General features: G+C 38.8%; 1 protein-coding gene across 1 annotated transcript in view; it reads right to left on the bottom strand.

Annotated features, from left to right (window-relative positions):
- rb (adaptor related protein complex 3 subunit ruby) overlaps nt 1–18,410 on the bottom strand; it is an 819,028-nt gene that overhangs the window by 490,108 nt on the left and 310,510 nt on the right. The window contains exon 8 of the mRNA XM_067101830.1: nt 7,744–7,896. Coding sequence (XP_066957931.1) covers nt 7,744–7,896 — 153 coding nt within the window. The remainder of the gene's footprint in view (nt 1–7,743; nt 7,897–18,410) is intronic.

Below are 18,410 nucleotides of genomic sequence, written 5' to 3'. Positions count from 1 at the left end.
GGTGATCTGCAAATTGCAAAATTTGTTTGTTGTGTAGCAATTGCACAGAAAAAATTCCATCAGCATATTTGTGCTGGACTATCATCACCATCAGCATCATCATTTAAAATAACTGAGTACAGGCAGTCCCCAGTTATCGGCGGGGGTTCCGTTCTGAGGGTGTGATGATAACCGAACATCGCCTCTAACCGAAAATCGGCAATTTTTGGCGCTTTTTCTGTGATTTTTGGGAATTATTGGCGCCAAAAAGCACCGATTTTCAGTTATCAGCACCTCTGTTAGGTATGTATCGGTGCCAATACCCAATTATCGGCGCCAATTAGTGGAAATCAGCAATTTTCAGCACCAAAAAAATGCTGATTTTCGTCGCTAGACAAACGCCGTAAAACTGGGTTGCCGTTAACTGAGCCTGCTGTTAACCGGGGACTGCCTGTAATGGAGTGACAGATTTAGGTGGAAGTGGATACGTATTAGTATAATTGTACATCATATACAGTGATAAAGTTCATTAAGTTGGTATTTTTTAAAAATTTAATTGCTTATTCACAATACAAAAAATAGACTAATATACTGAATGTATACTGTAGTATCCATAGTACCATATAGCAGTCCCTGGGTTATGTCGACATCGGCTTACGTTGTTCAGAGTTTACAGAGCTTTTCAAATATACTGTATTCATAAAAAAATCTGTTCCGGGTTACAGCGGGTCTTCTGAGGTTACGACGTTTCAGTCTTAGAATGATAGAAGAATATACATACGTTTTTGGAGGAAATTCTACAAGATCATGGATGCACACCTCACCAAAAGCAAGGTAAATCAAGGTGATAGGATTACTGAAGGGGTGCCATCCTTACACACACCCCTCACAAAACTACCACTGAACACCCAAATGCAAGCACTACAATAACACATGCGCCCTCCCCCCACATAATCATAATACAGTAAACCCCAGTATTTGCGGGGGATGCACACTGCACCCCCATCTCAAATAGCTAAAATCCGCGAATACTTAAAACCCCTCTAAAAACACTTAGGACTGCTATTTTGATGGTTTAAACAGTTTTATCACAAAAAGTGCATTTAGGCATGAAAATACAGTAATTAGTGAATATTTCTCAGTGAATAATACCGCAAATGGGCAAATTTTCTGTGAATAATGGGTAGATACATTCCACAGAGAAATCCACAAATACGTGAGTCCACGAATCGTGAAAACGCGAATCTGGGGGGTTTACTGCCACCTCTGGCCCTAACAAAAATATATCTACGACTTGTGGGCAGTACCCCTCTGGTATAAAGAGGAGAAGGTGGTGACTAATGTTGCCAGACTGCAGCCTTCATTACCTGCTGGACTGAGAAGTTCTTGTGGAATGTCAGTGAAGGTCTAATGCCCCTAATGTGACCATGTGGGTGTGGCTATGGTCTGTTCTCAGTATCCAATGACCCATGAGCTCTGGAAATGGCTTCCCTTAACAAGAAGGAAATAGTCTTCTCCAATACCTCCTCATGCTTCCCTGTGCTCACAAAAAGATGTCTGCACTCTGGACAGAGACTTATTGTCTTTTTTAGATAGTATTTAAGGGCATAAATTGGGCATATTAACATTTCTTTCAGTTCCTATTAAAAAAAAATCCTGAAGGGACAGGACAGAGAAAGAGTCATATACAGGCAATCCCTGGTCAACGATGGGGGTCCTTTCCCAGCAGAGTGCCGATAACCAAAAATCAACAATAATTATGGTAATAATTATTGTCCCGAAAGACCGAACTAAAAAGCTCTCTGGAGTCCTGATGGGGATATGGAAGAATGCTTCCTAAATATCCAGGCTCCCATCCAAATGTCTTGGAGAATGGATGATAGAACTGTTAGGATCATCTCCTTCTTGAACTTCATCTAATGTTTAAGAGAGAGAAACGAACTGTGGTCATGCAGCTCACAGTCAGAAGTATATCTTAGTTTAACCAGACCACTGAGCTGATTAACTAGCTCATAGTCAGGAGCTGAGTACAAGAAAATAGTGTTGAGCGCTCCAAAACTGGTGTCGGAATGGAGTCATTTTAACTGGTGTCAGAAAGGAGTAGTTTGGGAGCAATGAAATCTTCTAGGAGCAGAAAATTCTAAAAACCATAATTGTCCGTGTCTGCACGACAGGACATGGAAATAATCCGTGGCGATGACTCTTGGTAAACACTTGGGAGTCTCTGTCTGCTTAGCCAGAGCACCTGCTTGGAAAAGACAGTGAGGGAGCTTCTACAACAAGCTAGTGAGAGGGCTGTATGTCACTCTGAGGTGTGAGAGGGCTGTATGTAACTCTGAGGTGGAAGTCTGATATGAAGAATTGGCGCCTGGCAATCGGGAACTGGTGCTGGCCACTAGACTGGCACTCAAGAAAGAACATCAGTGTGTTCTTAGGAAAAATAGGGACCAAGAACTAAAAGAGGGCTGACCCTCTGGCACTGGGTGCTCTGATACTGGACACTTGGACACCAGCCGCTCGGTAAACGGTGTAACAGGCAGGCCCAACGAATTACTAAGTTGGTACTGAATGGGTGCCAACGAAGGAACAAGGAGTGGACAAGCTGATGTAGCAAACCAAAGAGGTGGCGCCTATCATCCCAAGTGTGGTGTTAGGTGACTGACAGCTGGTGCCAAATGGACAGAAGGACAAGCGGACATAGGTGGATGCTCAGGCACAGGAAAACGCGCAAACATACAAGCTTGGACACTGCATACTTGGAGACCACTGGGTACTAGGATTCAGATGGGCGCTCGGACACTACTGGGCACCTGATGGGCGCTCGGACACTACTGGGTGCCTGCTGGCCACTCGGACACTACTGGGCACCTGCTGGGCACTCAGCGCCACTGGGCGCTAGGACAATACTGGGCGCCCACTGGGCACTCGGATCCTACGGATCTGAGACACTGGGATCCCAAAACAAATCAACGGTGCTTCTTGTCCACACTGGGATCTGTATCTGTTTGCACTGGGATCTGTATCACTAGGACAATGAATGCACATCACTATGGACACTTTTTCAATGGCTGATTGTCGAGACCTGTGGACAGCAGGCTTGACTGAGGGGCAACTACCCTGGGGGCAAACCCTTTCAGACATCTATGGACTAACAGTATGCCTCCTCCCAGGTTTAGGGGAGGCTCACAGGGACTGGGTTTAGGAGATCTGATAGGGCCGGATAGCCACCTCCTCCTCTACACATCCAGCAAGATGCCTTTCCAGCTGCTGTCTGCCGATACCTGGGACCGCAACAGGCTCAACTGAGGGGGCGACTACCTGTGTGGAACCCCCAACCTCCCTTGGACTTCAGTATGCCTCCTCCCAGGTTTAAGAGAGTTTGACAGGGACCTCTGTCTAAGATCATTGAAGGACGAGTAGCAACCTCCTCCACTGCACACTTCACTATTACAAGGTTAACATCTGTTAACCAAGACACAAGATTGGCAAAGGTATGAAGAGGAAGCAAGGGAGCCAGCCAATGGACAAGAGGAAAGTAGGAGAAAACTGGTGCCAGCATGGCCACCACTGGCGCCGAGTGTGTGAGAGTGGTTGCTGGGGGTCGAAGTTGGTGCCCAAGATTGCCAGAGCTGGGAGCTCAGGAGAAGTGCAGATAAAGAGCTGTGGGCGCTTCTGGGCGCTGGTAGCATAAGCTGCTGCCAGGATCAAAACTCTATATCGTACCAAAAAAAATGTACTGCTAAAGCAAATACGGAGCTGGTTCTTGGCTGTCGAGAACGTCTCTTGCAAATACTCATAGCAGACAACAAAGCACCCAATTATCTCCTTACTACTTTCTGCCTTAACACACTTCAGTTCTTCTGCAAAGGAAGGTCTGGAGGTTATGGCAAAATATTTATTTACCAGAGGCTTACAAGAAGCATAGGTCCAGTAAATAAATCATAATTGCAAAAGTTACAGGGTTAATGGAATGATATAACACCCAAGAATTACTTCCAAGGCAATTATCGGTGGCTTGCGAATACACTAATCACAAATTGCAAAACTTGTGGCTTAATGAAAAGTTTATAATTGAATGTTGTAACACCTGAAATTTTTTTAAGGCCAGTAGCCTATGGTCAATAAACAATTCATAATTTGCAAAAGTTATGGCCTAATGAAAAGGAGTAACATACAACAAATTACAGAATAATGGAATGTTGTAACATCTGAGAATTACTTCTAAGGCAAAACTATTATCGGCGGCTCGCTAGTAGTTTGCAGTCGGTAAACGACGGCTCGCTAGTAGTTTGCTGTCGGTAAACAATCCCTAAATTGCAAAAGTTATGGCTTAATGAAAGGCGTAACATACAACAATTTACTTTTCTACTGGAATGTCGTAACATCCAAGAATTACTTTTAAGGCAAAACTATTATCGACACCGCCAGCAGCCTTACCGGTAAACAAACCATAAATGCAAATGGTCTAGTTTACTGGTGGCTTGTTGATGACTCTGAATTAACGTAAAAAACAAAATAAGAAAAAACTCACCCTGAAAGATTTCAGCTTGAAGGCTACAATATACATGTTCTGATCGTTGATTTAAAGAATCCTCCATCAGAATCCGGTAAAATAAGTGGAAAATAATGAATAAAACTACCGCCAGACCAGGTGTTACCACCACGGATGGCGGCCGGAGTTCAATTCCCGCAGCCGGCTGATGAAGAGTTAGAGGAATTTATTTCTGGTGATAGAAATTCATTTCTCGCTATACTGTGGTTCGGATTCCACAATAAGCTGTAGGTCCCGTTGCTAAGTAACCAATTGGTTCTTAGCCATGTAAAATAAGTCTAATCCTTCGGGCCAGCCCTAGGAGAGCTGTTAATCAGCTCAGTGGTTTGGTAAAACTAAGGTATACTTAACTTAACCACGGATGGCAGGAAACAAATGAGGATTATCTGCTAGGTCGTTCCAATATGTCGTTAGTGGGATGGGCTGATCACCTACACAAACTATATTGAAGCGCTACCAGTGAAATTTTGAATCTAACCTGCCATTGGAGTGGAAACTATAGCTATATAATTACTTGGTAAGTTACTTATATAAAATTAGTGTGTTTTGAGTCTTGGCAACAAACTCTGACCCAAACACAGAGACTCATCTCCACCCTTCAGTATGTTGGATGAGATAAGATAGGTCATTCAACTCTTGGCTGAAGCAATGGCTAAAAGGAAAACTACTTTCAAAGTCAAATCTCTGTCCAATGACTGAGCCAGGCTCATACAGGCAGCTCCCAAACTCTGTGGGAAGAAGGTTAGGTCCCGTTTGGGCAGTTTTGTCTCTCCTGGGGTGAGACTTTTCAAAGCTCCTTATTAGCCAGGATACTTCTGAGTTAGTGAAAAAGTCTACAGCCCATTAACGGAAGACCAGGGTGAGGGCTGCCAAATAATCTTCAAGTGCGGAAAAACAAGGATGTCTATTACATGCTGAAGAGAGGTACTGACCGAAGAGGGACCCCGTTTACGACATCATTTGTAAAAGATGACCCACTCTCATTGGTAAACATTCTCTGATGAGGGGCGGAGGAAGCTAGACACTGCTTTTGGTGTTAGAGAGAAAGACTTTTATTTTCCAAGCAATAATGGATAACCTCCACTCTTACAGCTGTAGCGACTACACACGGAAAGAAGCACATAACACACAACAGGTACATGGAAAGGGGGAGAACACGAGCAATAAAACTAAGCCAGGATCGTGGCTGGAAGTATAATGGTGAAAGCTGGTGTCAAGGGGCAGGCATATCCTATCTACCCCAACCTCCATGGTATCACCTTTGTTTGTTAGTGCACGGGCCAGTCCTGTGCATGCACAAGAAGGTACAGTACTCTGTAATTGCCCGTACAATTACTGTTCAGACAATGTATGGTAAATAGGTTGTTGTGAAAAACAGCCAGTAACAAAAACAAATATCATGCGCCAAGCAAGTGCTTAGCCGTTCCACAACAATCATAATAATAAGAAATAAAAGGAAACCATCAAAACCACTTACATAAATAGAGTAGTATTTAATTCCAAAACTTGCAACTAACAATATCCAGAGTAACAGAAAACTTGAGGTAAAACAACAAAATAGACAAAATCCATTAGTCCCCTGATCATATAAGTATTCCTCCCTTCCACTTAACTCTTACCTCACACTTTCTGGCCATTAGAAGAATGACTTCTGGGTATGCATAGGAACCTCTCAATAATGGAGGCTAAAATTGATGAGATATATAAATGATGGATTTGTTTTTATTATAAAAACAACAATATCCAGAGTAACAGAAAACTTGAGGTAAAACAACAAAATAGACAAAATCCATTAGTACCCTGATCATATAAGTATTCCTCCCTTCCACTTAACTCTTACCTCAGACTTTCTGGCCATTAGAAGAATGAGTTCTGGGTATGCATAGGAACCTCTCAATAATGGAGGCTAAAATTGATGAGATATATAAATGATGGATTTGTTTTTTATTATAAAAACGCTGTAGTATTTCTATGGTTTGTAATTCTGGCACAGAATCTTTCAAAAAACTAAAGTATCCAGTATACAGTGCTCTCATATTTTCTAAAGCAATTTGTTAACCTACAGAACAGTTAACTATTGTTTTTTTAAATTAGTATCAGAATGCTGTCATAAATTTCCTTATACATTGTTAGAAAACATCTTGGTGTGCAAAACTACTGAAGATGAGGAATACATGAGATATAACTAAGAAATTTGAAATCTTGTAATTTCATGTCAGCACATCCCTTTGGTGACTGACCCTCAACAAAAGGAGTTTTTCTTAGTATAAAAAAAGATAGTTCTTTCTTTCAATTTATAACTGACAGATGTTATAGGTAATAACAATGCCACTATACATGAAAGAATTCATGAGTAAATTATGTGCAAATGCTATACCATAATGCATTAAATCAGAAGTAATAATTCAACTATCTTTTTGGATTTTGAGGAACAATCAGTGAAAATACAGACTTTTACTTAAGTGAAAAATAAAGAAGTACATTATGCATGAACCTTTACACATAAAAGACAACCATATAAACCAGAATAATAAAAGAGTAAATGAAATGTGAGCCAAATACCAAAAGTGGGACATGAATTTCCTATAACGAACCAAAAACAATTACAGTATCTAGCTCTCGCAAGCTTCCCATCTGCTGTTGCTTCAATATAGTTAGTAATGCCAAGGCTGAAAAATTATTACTTATATACATCATTACTGTCCTTGCTGCACAATATACAAGTCCATAAAAATGACTTTGAACATTTTAATACTACCTAAAACCCCAGACAGAAAGGAATAATGAATAAAACTACACAAACACTTATTTTTGTCATGCACTATATTATGGTTACATTTTACAACCAATATTTTTCACCCCCAGTTTCTCATTGACTGATGTGAAGAGCTCAGCTGGTTAACACACACAAGCATAAATGAACCTTCATGTTTTTCCTCTTAACTACATTAAATATGCTTCAGTGACAGGTGATGGGAATCTTAAAATGTTCTGACTCCATCACATTTTTTAATTGTATCTGACCAAGAATGTCAAATATATTTGCTAAACCTCATCAGTTCTACTGTTATGATAGAAATTAATTACCATATTAAATCTGACCTGATCATTTTTTTAAATGAAAATAAATCTGACAACATATAAATAACCCACACTAAACAATATTTCACCAGTTGCTCACTCTACTATTAAGACTGCTTCAATTTACATACCTTTCGACGAGTAGACATAGATGCAATATTAGTAAGGACAACTGCCTGGACTTCACGGTGGGACCTCAAGAGCCTCACCAATGCTCTGGCTACCTGGGATACTTCAGATCGTGGGGCTATGTGCTGATAAAGTTGTGCTACTGCTAAAACCACCTATGAATGAAACAGTGATTAAGTGAAATATGAACAAGAACAAATAGGAAATATTGTGTGATTTTCATATTTCAAATTGTGAAACTTATTTTAATGATGCTATACTGCTTGGCACACCAGTACTAGCAGAGATTAGACACAACAATACAAAAATGAAGTCTAGTCTTCCTCTTTGTACAGTATCCATCAACAGAAACGCCCTTGATGGAAACGGCTAATAAAAACAGAAAGAGGGTACAAAGAATCCATCAAAGTAAAATAAGATGTCTGTAGTTATGACACAATAAATTTTACATAACATTTTGTTCACATAGAACTGAAACCACTTATATTACCTCTGCTCCTTGGGGGGAGGCAATATCAAAGTTATTCATTACTTTTGTCTTATAGAAAATTAAGAAGTTGGTACAGTACTCACACGAACAAGAAAAATTAAAACATCTCAAGGTATCTCCAAAGCCTCCAACATCTTGCATAATTCTTGCAAAAAACAGTGAAACGAGATGTGCCGAGAGAAATCCAGCAACTCCATTACACAAAGGATCACTGCGTCAAGACTTTTCAAGGCTTGATTTAATGCCAAGTCACAACTGTCTCAGAATGATGCCTTCAATAGGTGGGAAAAATGCAAAAACTCAAGATTTGTGGTACTTTTTCAACTGCAATGTGAAAGGAACTGGAGGGTTCTAATATGCACTCTTTGTGTACATTACAGTATCTACAATAATGAATTAACAAGCCCAGTCCTATAAACCTGCATTGCACCAACACTACACTAACCCACAGTCATCTGAGTGTTTGAAACTGGAGTAAGCAAACCTATTCACACATTTGTCTGCCCATCATATCAAATTCTGTACTTAGAATTTAAATCAAACCACCATGATAGCCGAGTACCTGAACTACATGAGCTTGTCAGTTTTACACATTTCTATAAATAATTTCAAATATTAAACCATGAATAACCCATTAATGTCAACTTCCATTTCACCTTGGTAATAACTTAAATCCAAAGGAGTTATATAAATACAATAAGCCTTCCTTCCCTGACCAATACATAAATGTATACCTTCTAAAATCCTCAAGTTTCATTTTAAAGATAAGCAGTGAATTAATGCTCAATGTAAGCTTGCCTTCTGTGGACAACAAGCTTATCAATTATGGAGGAACAACCTATCAGACTCTTTGCAGCATACTTCACTGAGCTTAGATTTCAAGTTCAGGTGGTCTATGCGAGAGCTGAGGGAGCTTATAATGATGTGAAGATCTTACTCTCCAGTGATGACGACCAAAAGTGATGACCTACACTTAAGTCATCACTCTTTGGAGTTGATTCAAGCATGCCTCCCCTTGTAGGGACTGATGGAACTGCTGTATATTGTCCTGAACAGAAGGCAGAACTTTTGGCTCAAGTCTCTGTGAGCAAACAGTGTAGTGAATATGTGGTGTTGCCTCAGTCATGCTTTCCAGAGCCTGAGTTGTGTTCAATGGCCTCCAGGTGTTGAGAAATCAAAACTTTGCTTCTGGACCTTGACAGCAGTATAGACATAAACCCTAACAGAATCTTTCACAGCTTCTAAAAACAATGCTGATTTCATTTCCACCAAGATTACTACTGTTTTCAGAAGGTTACCTGGCCTTGCAAGTTTTCCCCATTTGGAGGACGGGAAACGGTCCATTGTCATGACCCTCTGAATATAGGCTGATATCAATTGCCCCTGTTTTATCAAAGGTTTTTTGAGACAGTGTTCTTTGTCTTTGTAGGTTTGTTGAAGATAATAACCTGCTACCAGCATTACAGTTTGGGTTTTGTATAGACCTTGGAACCTGTGATGCACTCTTGTCAATATCCACGGTCTTGAAACTGCTTTTGATGATGGTGCCGAGGCATGCATGGTCGGTCTAGATTTCAGAGCAACCTTTGACCATGTGAATCATGAAGCACTTATCTTCAAGTTAAGATTATGGGGAATTGGTGGCTCTTTTGATATTTTACATTAATTTTCAATAGGTGCAACCCAAAGAGTCTGTGTTGATGGCCAGTAGAGTAACTTTACTGATGTCATCTCAGGTGTTCCTCAAGGTAGTGTTCTTGGACTTTTGCTCTTCATTATCTCTACTAGTAACATGTGGCAAAGTCTGGAGAACAACCCGACTGCATACACTAATGATGCTGTTCTACCTGTTGTTCCTTTTCTGTGCATAAGGTGTGTGGTAGCAGAATCCTTGAACAGAGATCTGGTGCATAATCAGGAATGGAGTAGGCTTTGTGGCACCTGCAAAAACTCAAAGTATAATAGCTAGTCGACCCATAACCTTTTTGCCTTTGCAACCTGATTTAAATTTGAATGGTACAGTTTTAAATTTCAGTGACTTGTAAGATTTTAGGTGTAACTTTTGATAACACACAATATTACATGCTCTGTTACTCAAAAAGTTGGTATCTTCCACGAATGTTTTCGAATGTCTCGTGATGAAGCTATTATATCAATGTGTTTTGACTCTTTCCTCCTACCTTGTTTGGAGTATTGTTCTCCAGCATGGTCTTCTGGTCCTGACTCTCATCTCAAACTCTTGGATAGTTATGTCACCAGTCAAATTCATTTCACCAACTCTTAATGTTGACTTGTGGCAGAGACAAAGTGAGTTCATTTTGCTTGTTGCATAGAATGTACTACAATGACAAACATCCTCTGCACTCTTCTTTACCAGACCTAGCCATTTTGTTCACAACAGTAGGCAGGCTGCAGCTGTAACAAGTGTAATTTTCTACCATCAGGTTTAATACTTGATTTGCTAAGAGCTTCATCTTTATCCACAAATAAAATGCAGAATAATTTGCCAAGTGCAGCTGTGGAATCTTCTGATCTCCAAATATTTAAATGAGTAACAAATTCATACCAGCTCTCTGCTAGCAACTGAATTTTAGGGGTAACATGTTATTTTCTATTCCCTCATATTTACTTACCAATTCCTTTTTCCAATAGCCTGTCATCCTCTAGAGGCTGATTTTCCTTTTGAGCCCTCTTGGGTTTATAGTCACCTGACTTTGTTCATAAGGGTTTTCAGCACCACACCTCATTCATGACATCAGAGTATTAGGGCTGTAGCCCATGGCCACATCTATACTGTAATAGTGTAATGGTATAGGAAAAAATTAGATAGGAAAGCAAAAGAGAGAGAGAGAGAGAGAGAGAGAGAGAACAACAATTAAGCCTTGGTTGTTGTGTATTGCGAGGCTAGAAGTGCTGAGTAAGCAAACCGCAAAAAAACCATCTTGCACGAACTCAAAACAATGAGTGAGTACATCATGCCCAGGCCCATAAAACCGATTGTAAAATCCGGAAACTGTGGCCTCGTGATTTAGCTGGCTAAGGATCACTCACCACCTCATCAGAAGCTAACATTCCAGCCATATCTATAACCCCGCCTTCAACAGGAGGCGTTTACATGGAAATTCCAAGGAAAAGGGGGCTGGACAAAGTGATGTAGTTCAACACCTCTCCAATCAAACATTCTAGGGAGGAGTCCTTTACACCTCCTCCTGAGGTCATTTCCAATCAAATCCTCTAAGGAGAGATTTTAACAACACCCACCACCATCCTTCCCCATCAAGCTGTTCGAGGGGAGGCCCTACAGATAAAATCTTCCAATGGGGAACTGAAAAGGAGGAGTTGGAAGATAACAAGAAAAACGAGGGGTTCCAGAGAAGCCAGAAGCCAGTAGAAGGGCATTCGAGTCTCAGTCAACCCATAAGAGAAGACGCAGCTTCCCCCTCTTTCGTAGCCCCAAACAGACTTAACTGAACTGTCTAGCAAGAGTGATTTCAAGATAGTAACTGTAACCGTAAATTGTACTTAAGAGTTTGTAGTTAACTTTCATCATTAAAGTAATAAGCTACCAATTCGTCTCCATTACGCCTTCCTGAGAGATATAATTACCTAATCTAATTACCTTCGAAATAACAGTCTCGTAAGTGACTGACTGCGGAAGAGACGCTGTGGACGACTGTTACATCAACTCAGAAGAAATACGCAGGTAAGAAGGGAAACTAATATGTCAGGCACAACAATAGTATAATGATGAGGATAAGCAAATGAATTACTGGAAATTATCTAGCATTATAACATCAAAGGTCACTCGTGCCGACATCAATTAACCCTTTAACGCCGACTGGACGTATTTTACGTCGACAAAAGTTGTCTGTCGGTTGCCGAGTGGACATAAAATACGTTGACTACAAAAAGTTTTTTTAAATATTCGCGGAAAAATACTTATAGCCCTCGTTTGCGAAAAATTTTAAATCGCGGCTTGAGGGATGCTGGGAGTTCACGGATCACGCTGTTGTTTTGTTTACAAGCGTGACCCAGCTGCGCATGCGCGAATTTCTTTCTTATCCCAAAAGAACACATCAGCTAACTCTGCTGAAAATCTCAGAAATTCTTTAGTCATGTTGTCGTAATTTTTGCACCATTTTCTATTAGCCTTTACATAAAGTTTTATACATGAAAATGTGTGCAATTTCATGTAGAATACAACAAAAAATAACTCATGGTTGTAGCTTTTATCAATTTTGACATATTTTCATATAAATCACGATAAGTGCCAAAATTTCAACCTTCAGTCAACATTGACTCGACCGAAATGGTTGAAAAAATGCAATTGTAAGCTAAAACTCTTACATTCTAGTAATATTCAATCATTTACCTTCATTTTGCAACAAACAAGAAAGAAGTCTCTAGCACAATATTTTGATTTATGGTGAATTTTTGAAAAAAACTTTTTCCTTACATCCGCTCTAACTCTGTTGAAAATCTCAGAAATTCTTTAGTCACATTGTCGTAATTTTTGCACTGTTTTCTATTAGCCGTTACATAAAGTTTTATATATGAAAATGTGTGCAATTTCATTTAGAATACAACAATAAATAACTCATGGTTGTAGCTTTTATCAATTTTGACATATTTTCATATAAATCACGATAAGTGCCAAAATTTCAACCTTCGGTCAACATTGAATCGACCGAAATGGTCGAAAAATGCAATTGTAAGCTAAAACTCTTACATTCTAGTAATATTCAATCATTTACCTTCATTTTGCAACAAACGAGAAGTCTCTAGCACAATATTTAGATTTATGGTGAATTAAAAAAAAAAACTTTTTCCTTACGTCCGCGCTAACTCTGCTGAAAATTTTGTAAGAGCCTGACGCCGTCTCTTCCAAACACGTGTGTGTTTGTGTGTTCGTCGTCCATCGGAGTGGACAAGACAACAAGAGCATCTCGTTTTCTTTCTCTAAAGGAATGCGATTTCAACCATACAATATTTCCGTCTGTTTCTTCCTAACCACTGTTGTCTTGATGTATGTACAATCACCACTACTTGCATTGCCATGCAAGCATTCTAATCATGTACTCATAATGTTCCAACGAATCTTCTGTATCAAACTGTGTGTATGTTTCTGTATGTGAAGACGCCAAACGTCTCGCCACTTCAATGGATGACAAACACACGAACACACACGTTTGGAAGAGACGGCGTCAGGCTCTTGCAATCTTAGAAATTCTTTAGTCACTTTGTCGTAATTTTTGCACAGTTTTATATAAGCCGTCACAAAGTTTTATATATGAAAATTTGTGCAATTTCATGTAGAATACAACAAAAAATAACTCATGGTTGTAGCTTTTATCAATTTTGACATATTTTCATATAAATCACGGTAAGTGCCACAATTTCAACCTTCGGTCAAATTTGACTTGACTGAAATGGTTGAAAAATGCAACTGTAAGCTAAAACTCTTACATTCTAGTAATATTCAATCATTTACCTTCATTTTGCAACAAACAAGAAGTCTCTAGCACAATATTTCAATTTATGGTGAATTTTTGAAAAAAAAATTTTCCTTACGTCTGCGCACTCTAACTGCTGAAAATCTCAGAAATTCTTTAGTCACTTTGTCGTAATTTTTGCACCGTTTTATATTAGCCGTTACATAAAATTTTATATATAAAAATGTGCGTAATTTCATGTAGAATACAATAAATAACTCATGGTTGTAGCTTTTATCAGTTTTGGAATATTTTCATATAAATCACGATAACTGCCAAAATTTCAACCTTCAGTCAACTTTGACTCAACCGAAATGGTTGAAAAATGCAATTGTCAGCTAAAACTCTTACATTCTAGTAATATTCAATCATTTAACCTTAATTTTGCAACAAACGAGAAGTCTCTAGCACAATATTTCGATTTATGGTGAATTTTTGAAAAAAAAAAAAAAAAAAAAAAATTTTCCTTACCTCCGTGCGCGCTAATTCTGCTGAAAATCTCAGAATTTCTTTAGTCATGTTGTCGTAATTTTTGCACCATTTTATATTAGCCATTACATAAAGTTTTATATATGAAAATGTGCGCACTGTCATGTAGAATACAACAAATAATAACTCATGGTTGTAGCTTTTATCAGTTTTGAAATATTTTCATATAAATCACGATAAGTGCCAAAATTTCAACCTTCGGTAAACTTTGACTCGATCGAAATGGTCGAAAAATGAATTGTAAGCTAACACTCTTACATTCTAGTAGTATTCAATCATTTACCTTCATTTTGCAACAAACGGGAAGTCTCTAGCACAATATGTCGATTTATGGTGAATATTTGAAAAAAAAATGTTTTACGTCCGCACATTACGAATTCATGCATCATTTTGTGATAATATTTTCTCTGTGTTGCTTTGATTGTTTTACAATTTGTTACATACCAAAATCATCGCAATTTAGTGTACAATACAACAAAAAAAAAATAACTCATTAGCTTTAACCGTTTTGCTCACAGCGCGATTTGTATACAATTATATATGACATTTTTTTTTCGTGCTGTCATATATTCCAATATTTATATATGATGATGATATTTTTTTCATTTCTGATGGTTGCATACTAAACTTCAGGCAATTAGAAAAAAAGGAGCCAAAAATGAATTCTTAATCTTAAAAACTAAGCGTGCTGTGATTTTTTGAAAAAACTTTCTTTCCACTTCGGCGCTAACTTTCAAACTGCGCCGGCATATGGCAGACACTTTTGTAAATAGAGGCTCGGCGTTTAAGGGTTAAACTGATTACAAAATTAAAACTTTAAATGAATCAATTCTTATGAGTTAAACAATAAAAAATATCTTTTAAATTAAATTTCTTAAAAAACTATCAGGAAAACCAGCTTCTAATACACAAATTACCACTGGCACCACATGAAAGATCCTCTGTGAGAATCTTCATAAGGAAGCACTTCCCATCCCCACCAAAAGCCTCAGGGAGAAATCGATTCCTGAGATCCCCATGGCTGGGGCACTCAATCAACAAATGCCTGACACTCAGGGAAGCCAGGAAGGTTTGGAAGTATCTAGGGAGGGATTACTAGAATTCTGATAAGCAGTACATGGTGTCTGTAAAAATTCAAATTCCTGTGTATTTGACAATTGTTTCACTTGAAGTCAATATAGCTGTGGGGAATTAGTGATTCTAATATACAAATTACCACTGGCTCCACATGAAAGATCCTTTGTGAGAATATTCATAAGGAAGTACCTCCCATCCCCACCAAAAGCTTCAGAGAGAAATCGATTCCTGAGATCCCCATGGCTGGGGCACTCAATCAACAAATGCCTGACACTCAGAGAAGCCAGGAAGGTTTGGAAGTATCTAGGGAGGGATTACTAGAATTCTGATAAGCAGGGCATGGTGTCTGTGAAAATTCAAATTACTGTGTATTTGACAATTGTTTCACATGAAGTCAATATAGCTGTGGGGAATTAGTGATCTTCACATAATCTGAAGAGGTTCTTCCTATTTGCATTTTCAAATGCCAGGGAGCCTGGAAGCTTCTGTAACCTACACCAGTATCTGATGATTGAAGGCTGGCAATGGAGATGCAGAGATCCTGCATTAACCAAAACTCTTGAAATGGGTAAGGACTTGAAAGCCCAAGTAGCTAATCTAATGCCAGCAAGGTGCTCAGAATCTACAATTATTAAGTAGCTAGGGGTAGCTGAAAAATATACCTCACAACCCCAAGTTCTTAAGGATAAAATAAGTGTTTTGCACAGTCCTATAAGTGTCTGATGATATACACTCCGAGACATAATATTTAAAACTTCTAAATCATTTGATAGCAATGATCCTAAGATGAGAGAGCCATGTTAACCTCTGGTTATAAATTAAGCCCAGGAACTGAGTTCTTCCTCACAAGGAATTCTCTGACCATTAATTTAAATCCAGGTGTGGCTGTGTCCACAAATACAACAGAATGAAAGATGACTGCTTTGCCATTTTTAAATATGCACATTTGGTGATGTGATATATTGAATGTTGAAATTTTCTTTGGACCGTGGATATTCCTGATCCTGCAAATGAAACTGAAAGATCATCAACAAAGTCTGTGGATAACGTAATTAAGAATATGAGTGCTACTACCAATAAGCTGATAGAATATCTTTCTTTACTAACAGCCATACATCTTGCACTGACTATCTTTTTCATGATTTTAGACAGACAAGAGGTCAATGTAACTGGATGACAACTAACATTTAAAAATGTGTCCATCCCATTTTTCAAAAAGGCTAAAATTAATGATAACTCCTAAAATGTTGGGTAACTGTTGTAATGGCATGTTTCATTTATAACACTTATTATGAAAAATTTAGTGTTGCTACATGGATGCTTTACCACTTCATCAGGACCAGGGGCTGTATCACAGTATGTTGACTGTAAAGTAATGTGACTGTTGTTCTCTATTTCAATATCAGTAACCTGCAGTCTTTCAATTTTTATGAAACATTCTCAAATGCTCCCCAATGCATTACTCACTTCCATGGCACTTGCAATGTACCTACCACTGATTTTTAAAACTATAGGTGGATCTGGTGTAAGTTTGCCTGCAATTTTATTAACTTTTGCAGACAGATGAGGGGTTTTTTCACTCACTGAAGAAACAAAAGCTTACTAAGATCAATGTCAAGCTGCTTTTACTGAGCATCAGAATGATACTCTGCATCTCTTGTAGAGTAACTTGCAGATTATATGTTGTTGAAGGCAGTTTCTACAGCACCTAGTCAACACAGGCTTTGTAGCTCAATGTAATAACAGATGTTGTGGTGACCACCAAGGAACAGATCATCTATGCAGCAAACCTGTGGTTTTTGGAACAGACAAGTGTGTGCCGAGTTCCTCTGAATATGCTGACAGCATCATCAACACTCTGGAACTCTTCTGTATTGTCTTCCATTTAAATTGATTCCTGGAATTTCAACCAGTCTGCTTTTCCAGGCAACATTAAGTGACTGTTCTCAAGTTGGAAATTATTACTTTCAGTTATAACAGGTACCTGATCACTTGCATGCCAGTTGTGTAATATTTTCCAGTAAAAATCAATAAGGCACTTGCAATTCAATATGGAAATGTCAATGCATGACAAAAGTACCTGGCTTTGTATGGAAGTAAGTTCACCTTTATTAAGAACCCCAATGTCCTCATTTTCAATGAATGATGTTCTATGGCTTTTCTTTGCATTTGCCAAATCAGCATTTCATAATGGATGTCTGCTGTTCAAATCTCCAAGTAGAAAAAATGGTCTAGGAAGCTCATGTATCAACTTTCAACCACATCTTCAAAGGTGTTATCTTAAGTGGCTAGGTAAATGGAAAAACTACTTATTTTCCTGTATGGTCAATCAGCACTACTGTTTGAAGGAGAATATGTAGATTTAATGGTATTTTGGAATGTCTTGGCAACCATACATTAGACTTCCATTATGGAACCTTACCTGAGGATTATATATAGTCCTGTAACTAATGTACTCCGTCAGGTCAGCCTGTTTGCCAGAGACCCCTTCTAGGTCTATGGACAGAGTATCGTCCCAATCTCAGCTGAAGGCAATCGCAAAGCCTTTTCCTGGCATGTGAGAGCCAGAGTCCGTTTAAACCCTACAGTCACAATCTCAGGATTAGATCTATCATGGACCCAAACTGTAATAATCCCCATCTTTGTTCCAGTTGTCATCAAGAAAAGCTGGGTTATGGAAGGAATCTTCTTAGGTCCTTCCTTATTCTGGTTAGAGTGCTGTTGGGAAGAGACAGCTGGCTATGAAGAGCAGCCCAACAAAGTCCCAGCCTCAAAAAAGTCTGCTGGATGTAAGGTGGGACTTATTCCTATTAAGAAACCTTTTGACTGGGGTCTGTCAACTACCACCCTCAGATTTCATCAGCTCTCTTCTCTGATGGCTCCCCAGATTAGCCAATCAGCTAGGTAGACCAACAGTTAAATTCCTTCATTCCTGAGCTCCCAAAAATTAACTAAGCATAGTATATATAAAAATTTCAGCAAACAATATGTTTGCTGAAATTTGACGGGTCGAGGATTACCCTTCAATCAGAGAAATGCTTACTTTTACAACCCAAAAGATTAATGAAACTGTGTGCGTAGGGTACTTCCTACAGCTTGTTTTGGTTCGTGTTGTTACACT

The sequence above is a fragment of the Macrobrachium rosenbergii genome, chromosome 58 (assembly GCF_040412425.1).
Source record: "Macrobrachium rosenbergii isolate ZJJX-2024 chromosome 58, ASM4041242v1, whole genome shotgun sequence".
Lineage (NCBI taxonomy): Eukaryota > Metazoa > Arthropoda > Malacostraca > Decapoda > Palaemonidae > Macrobrachium > Macrobrachium rosenbergii.
The sequence above is the reverse complement of the archived record's forward strand: the minus strand, read 5'-3'. Positions and strand labels throughout refer to the sequence as shown.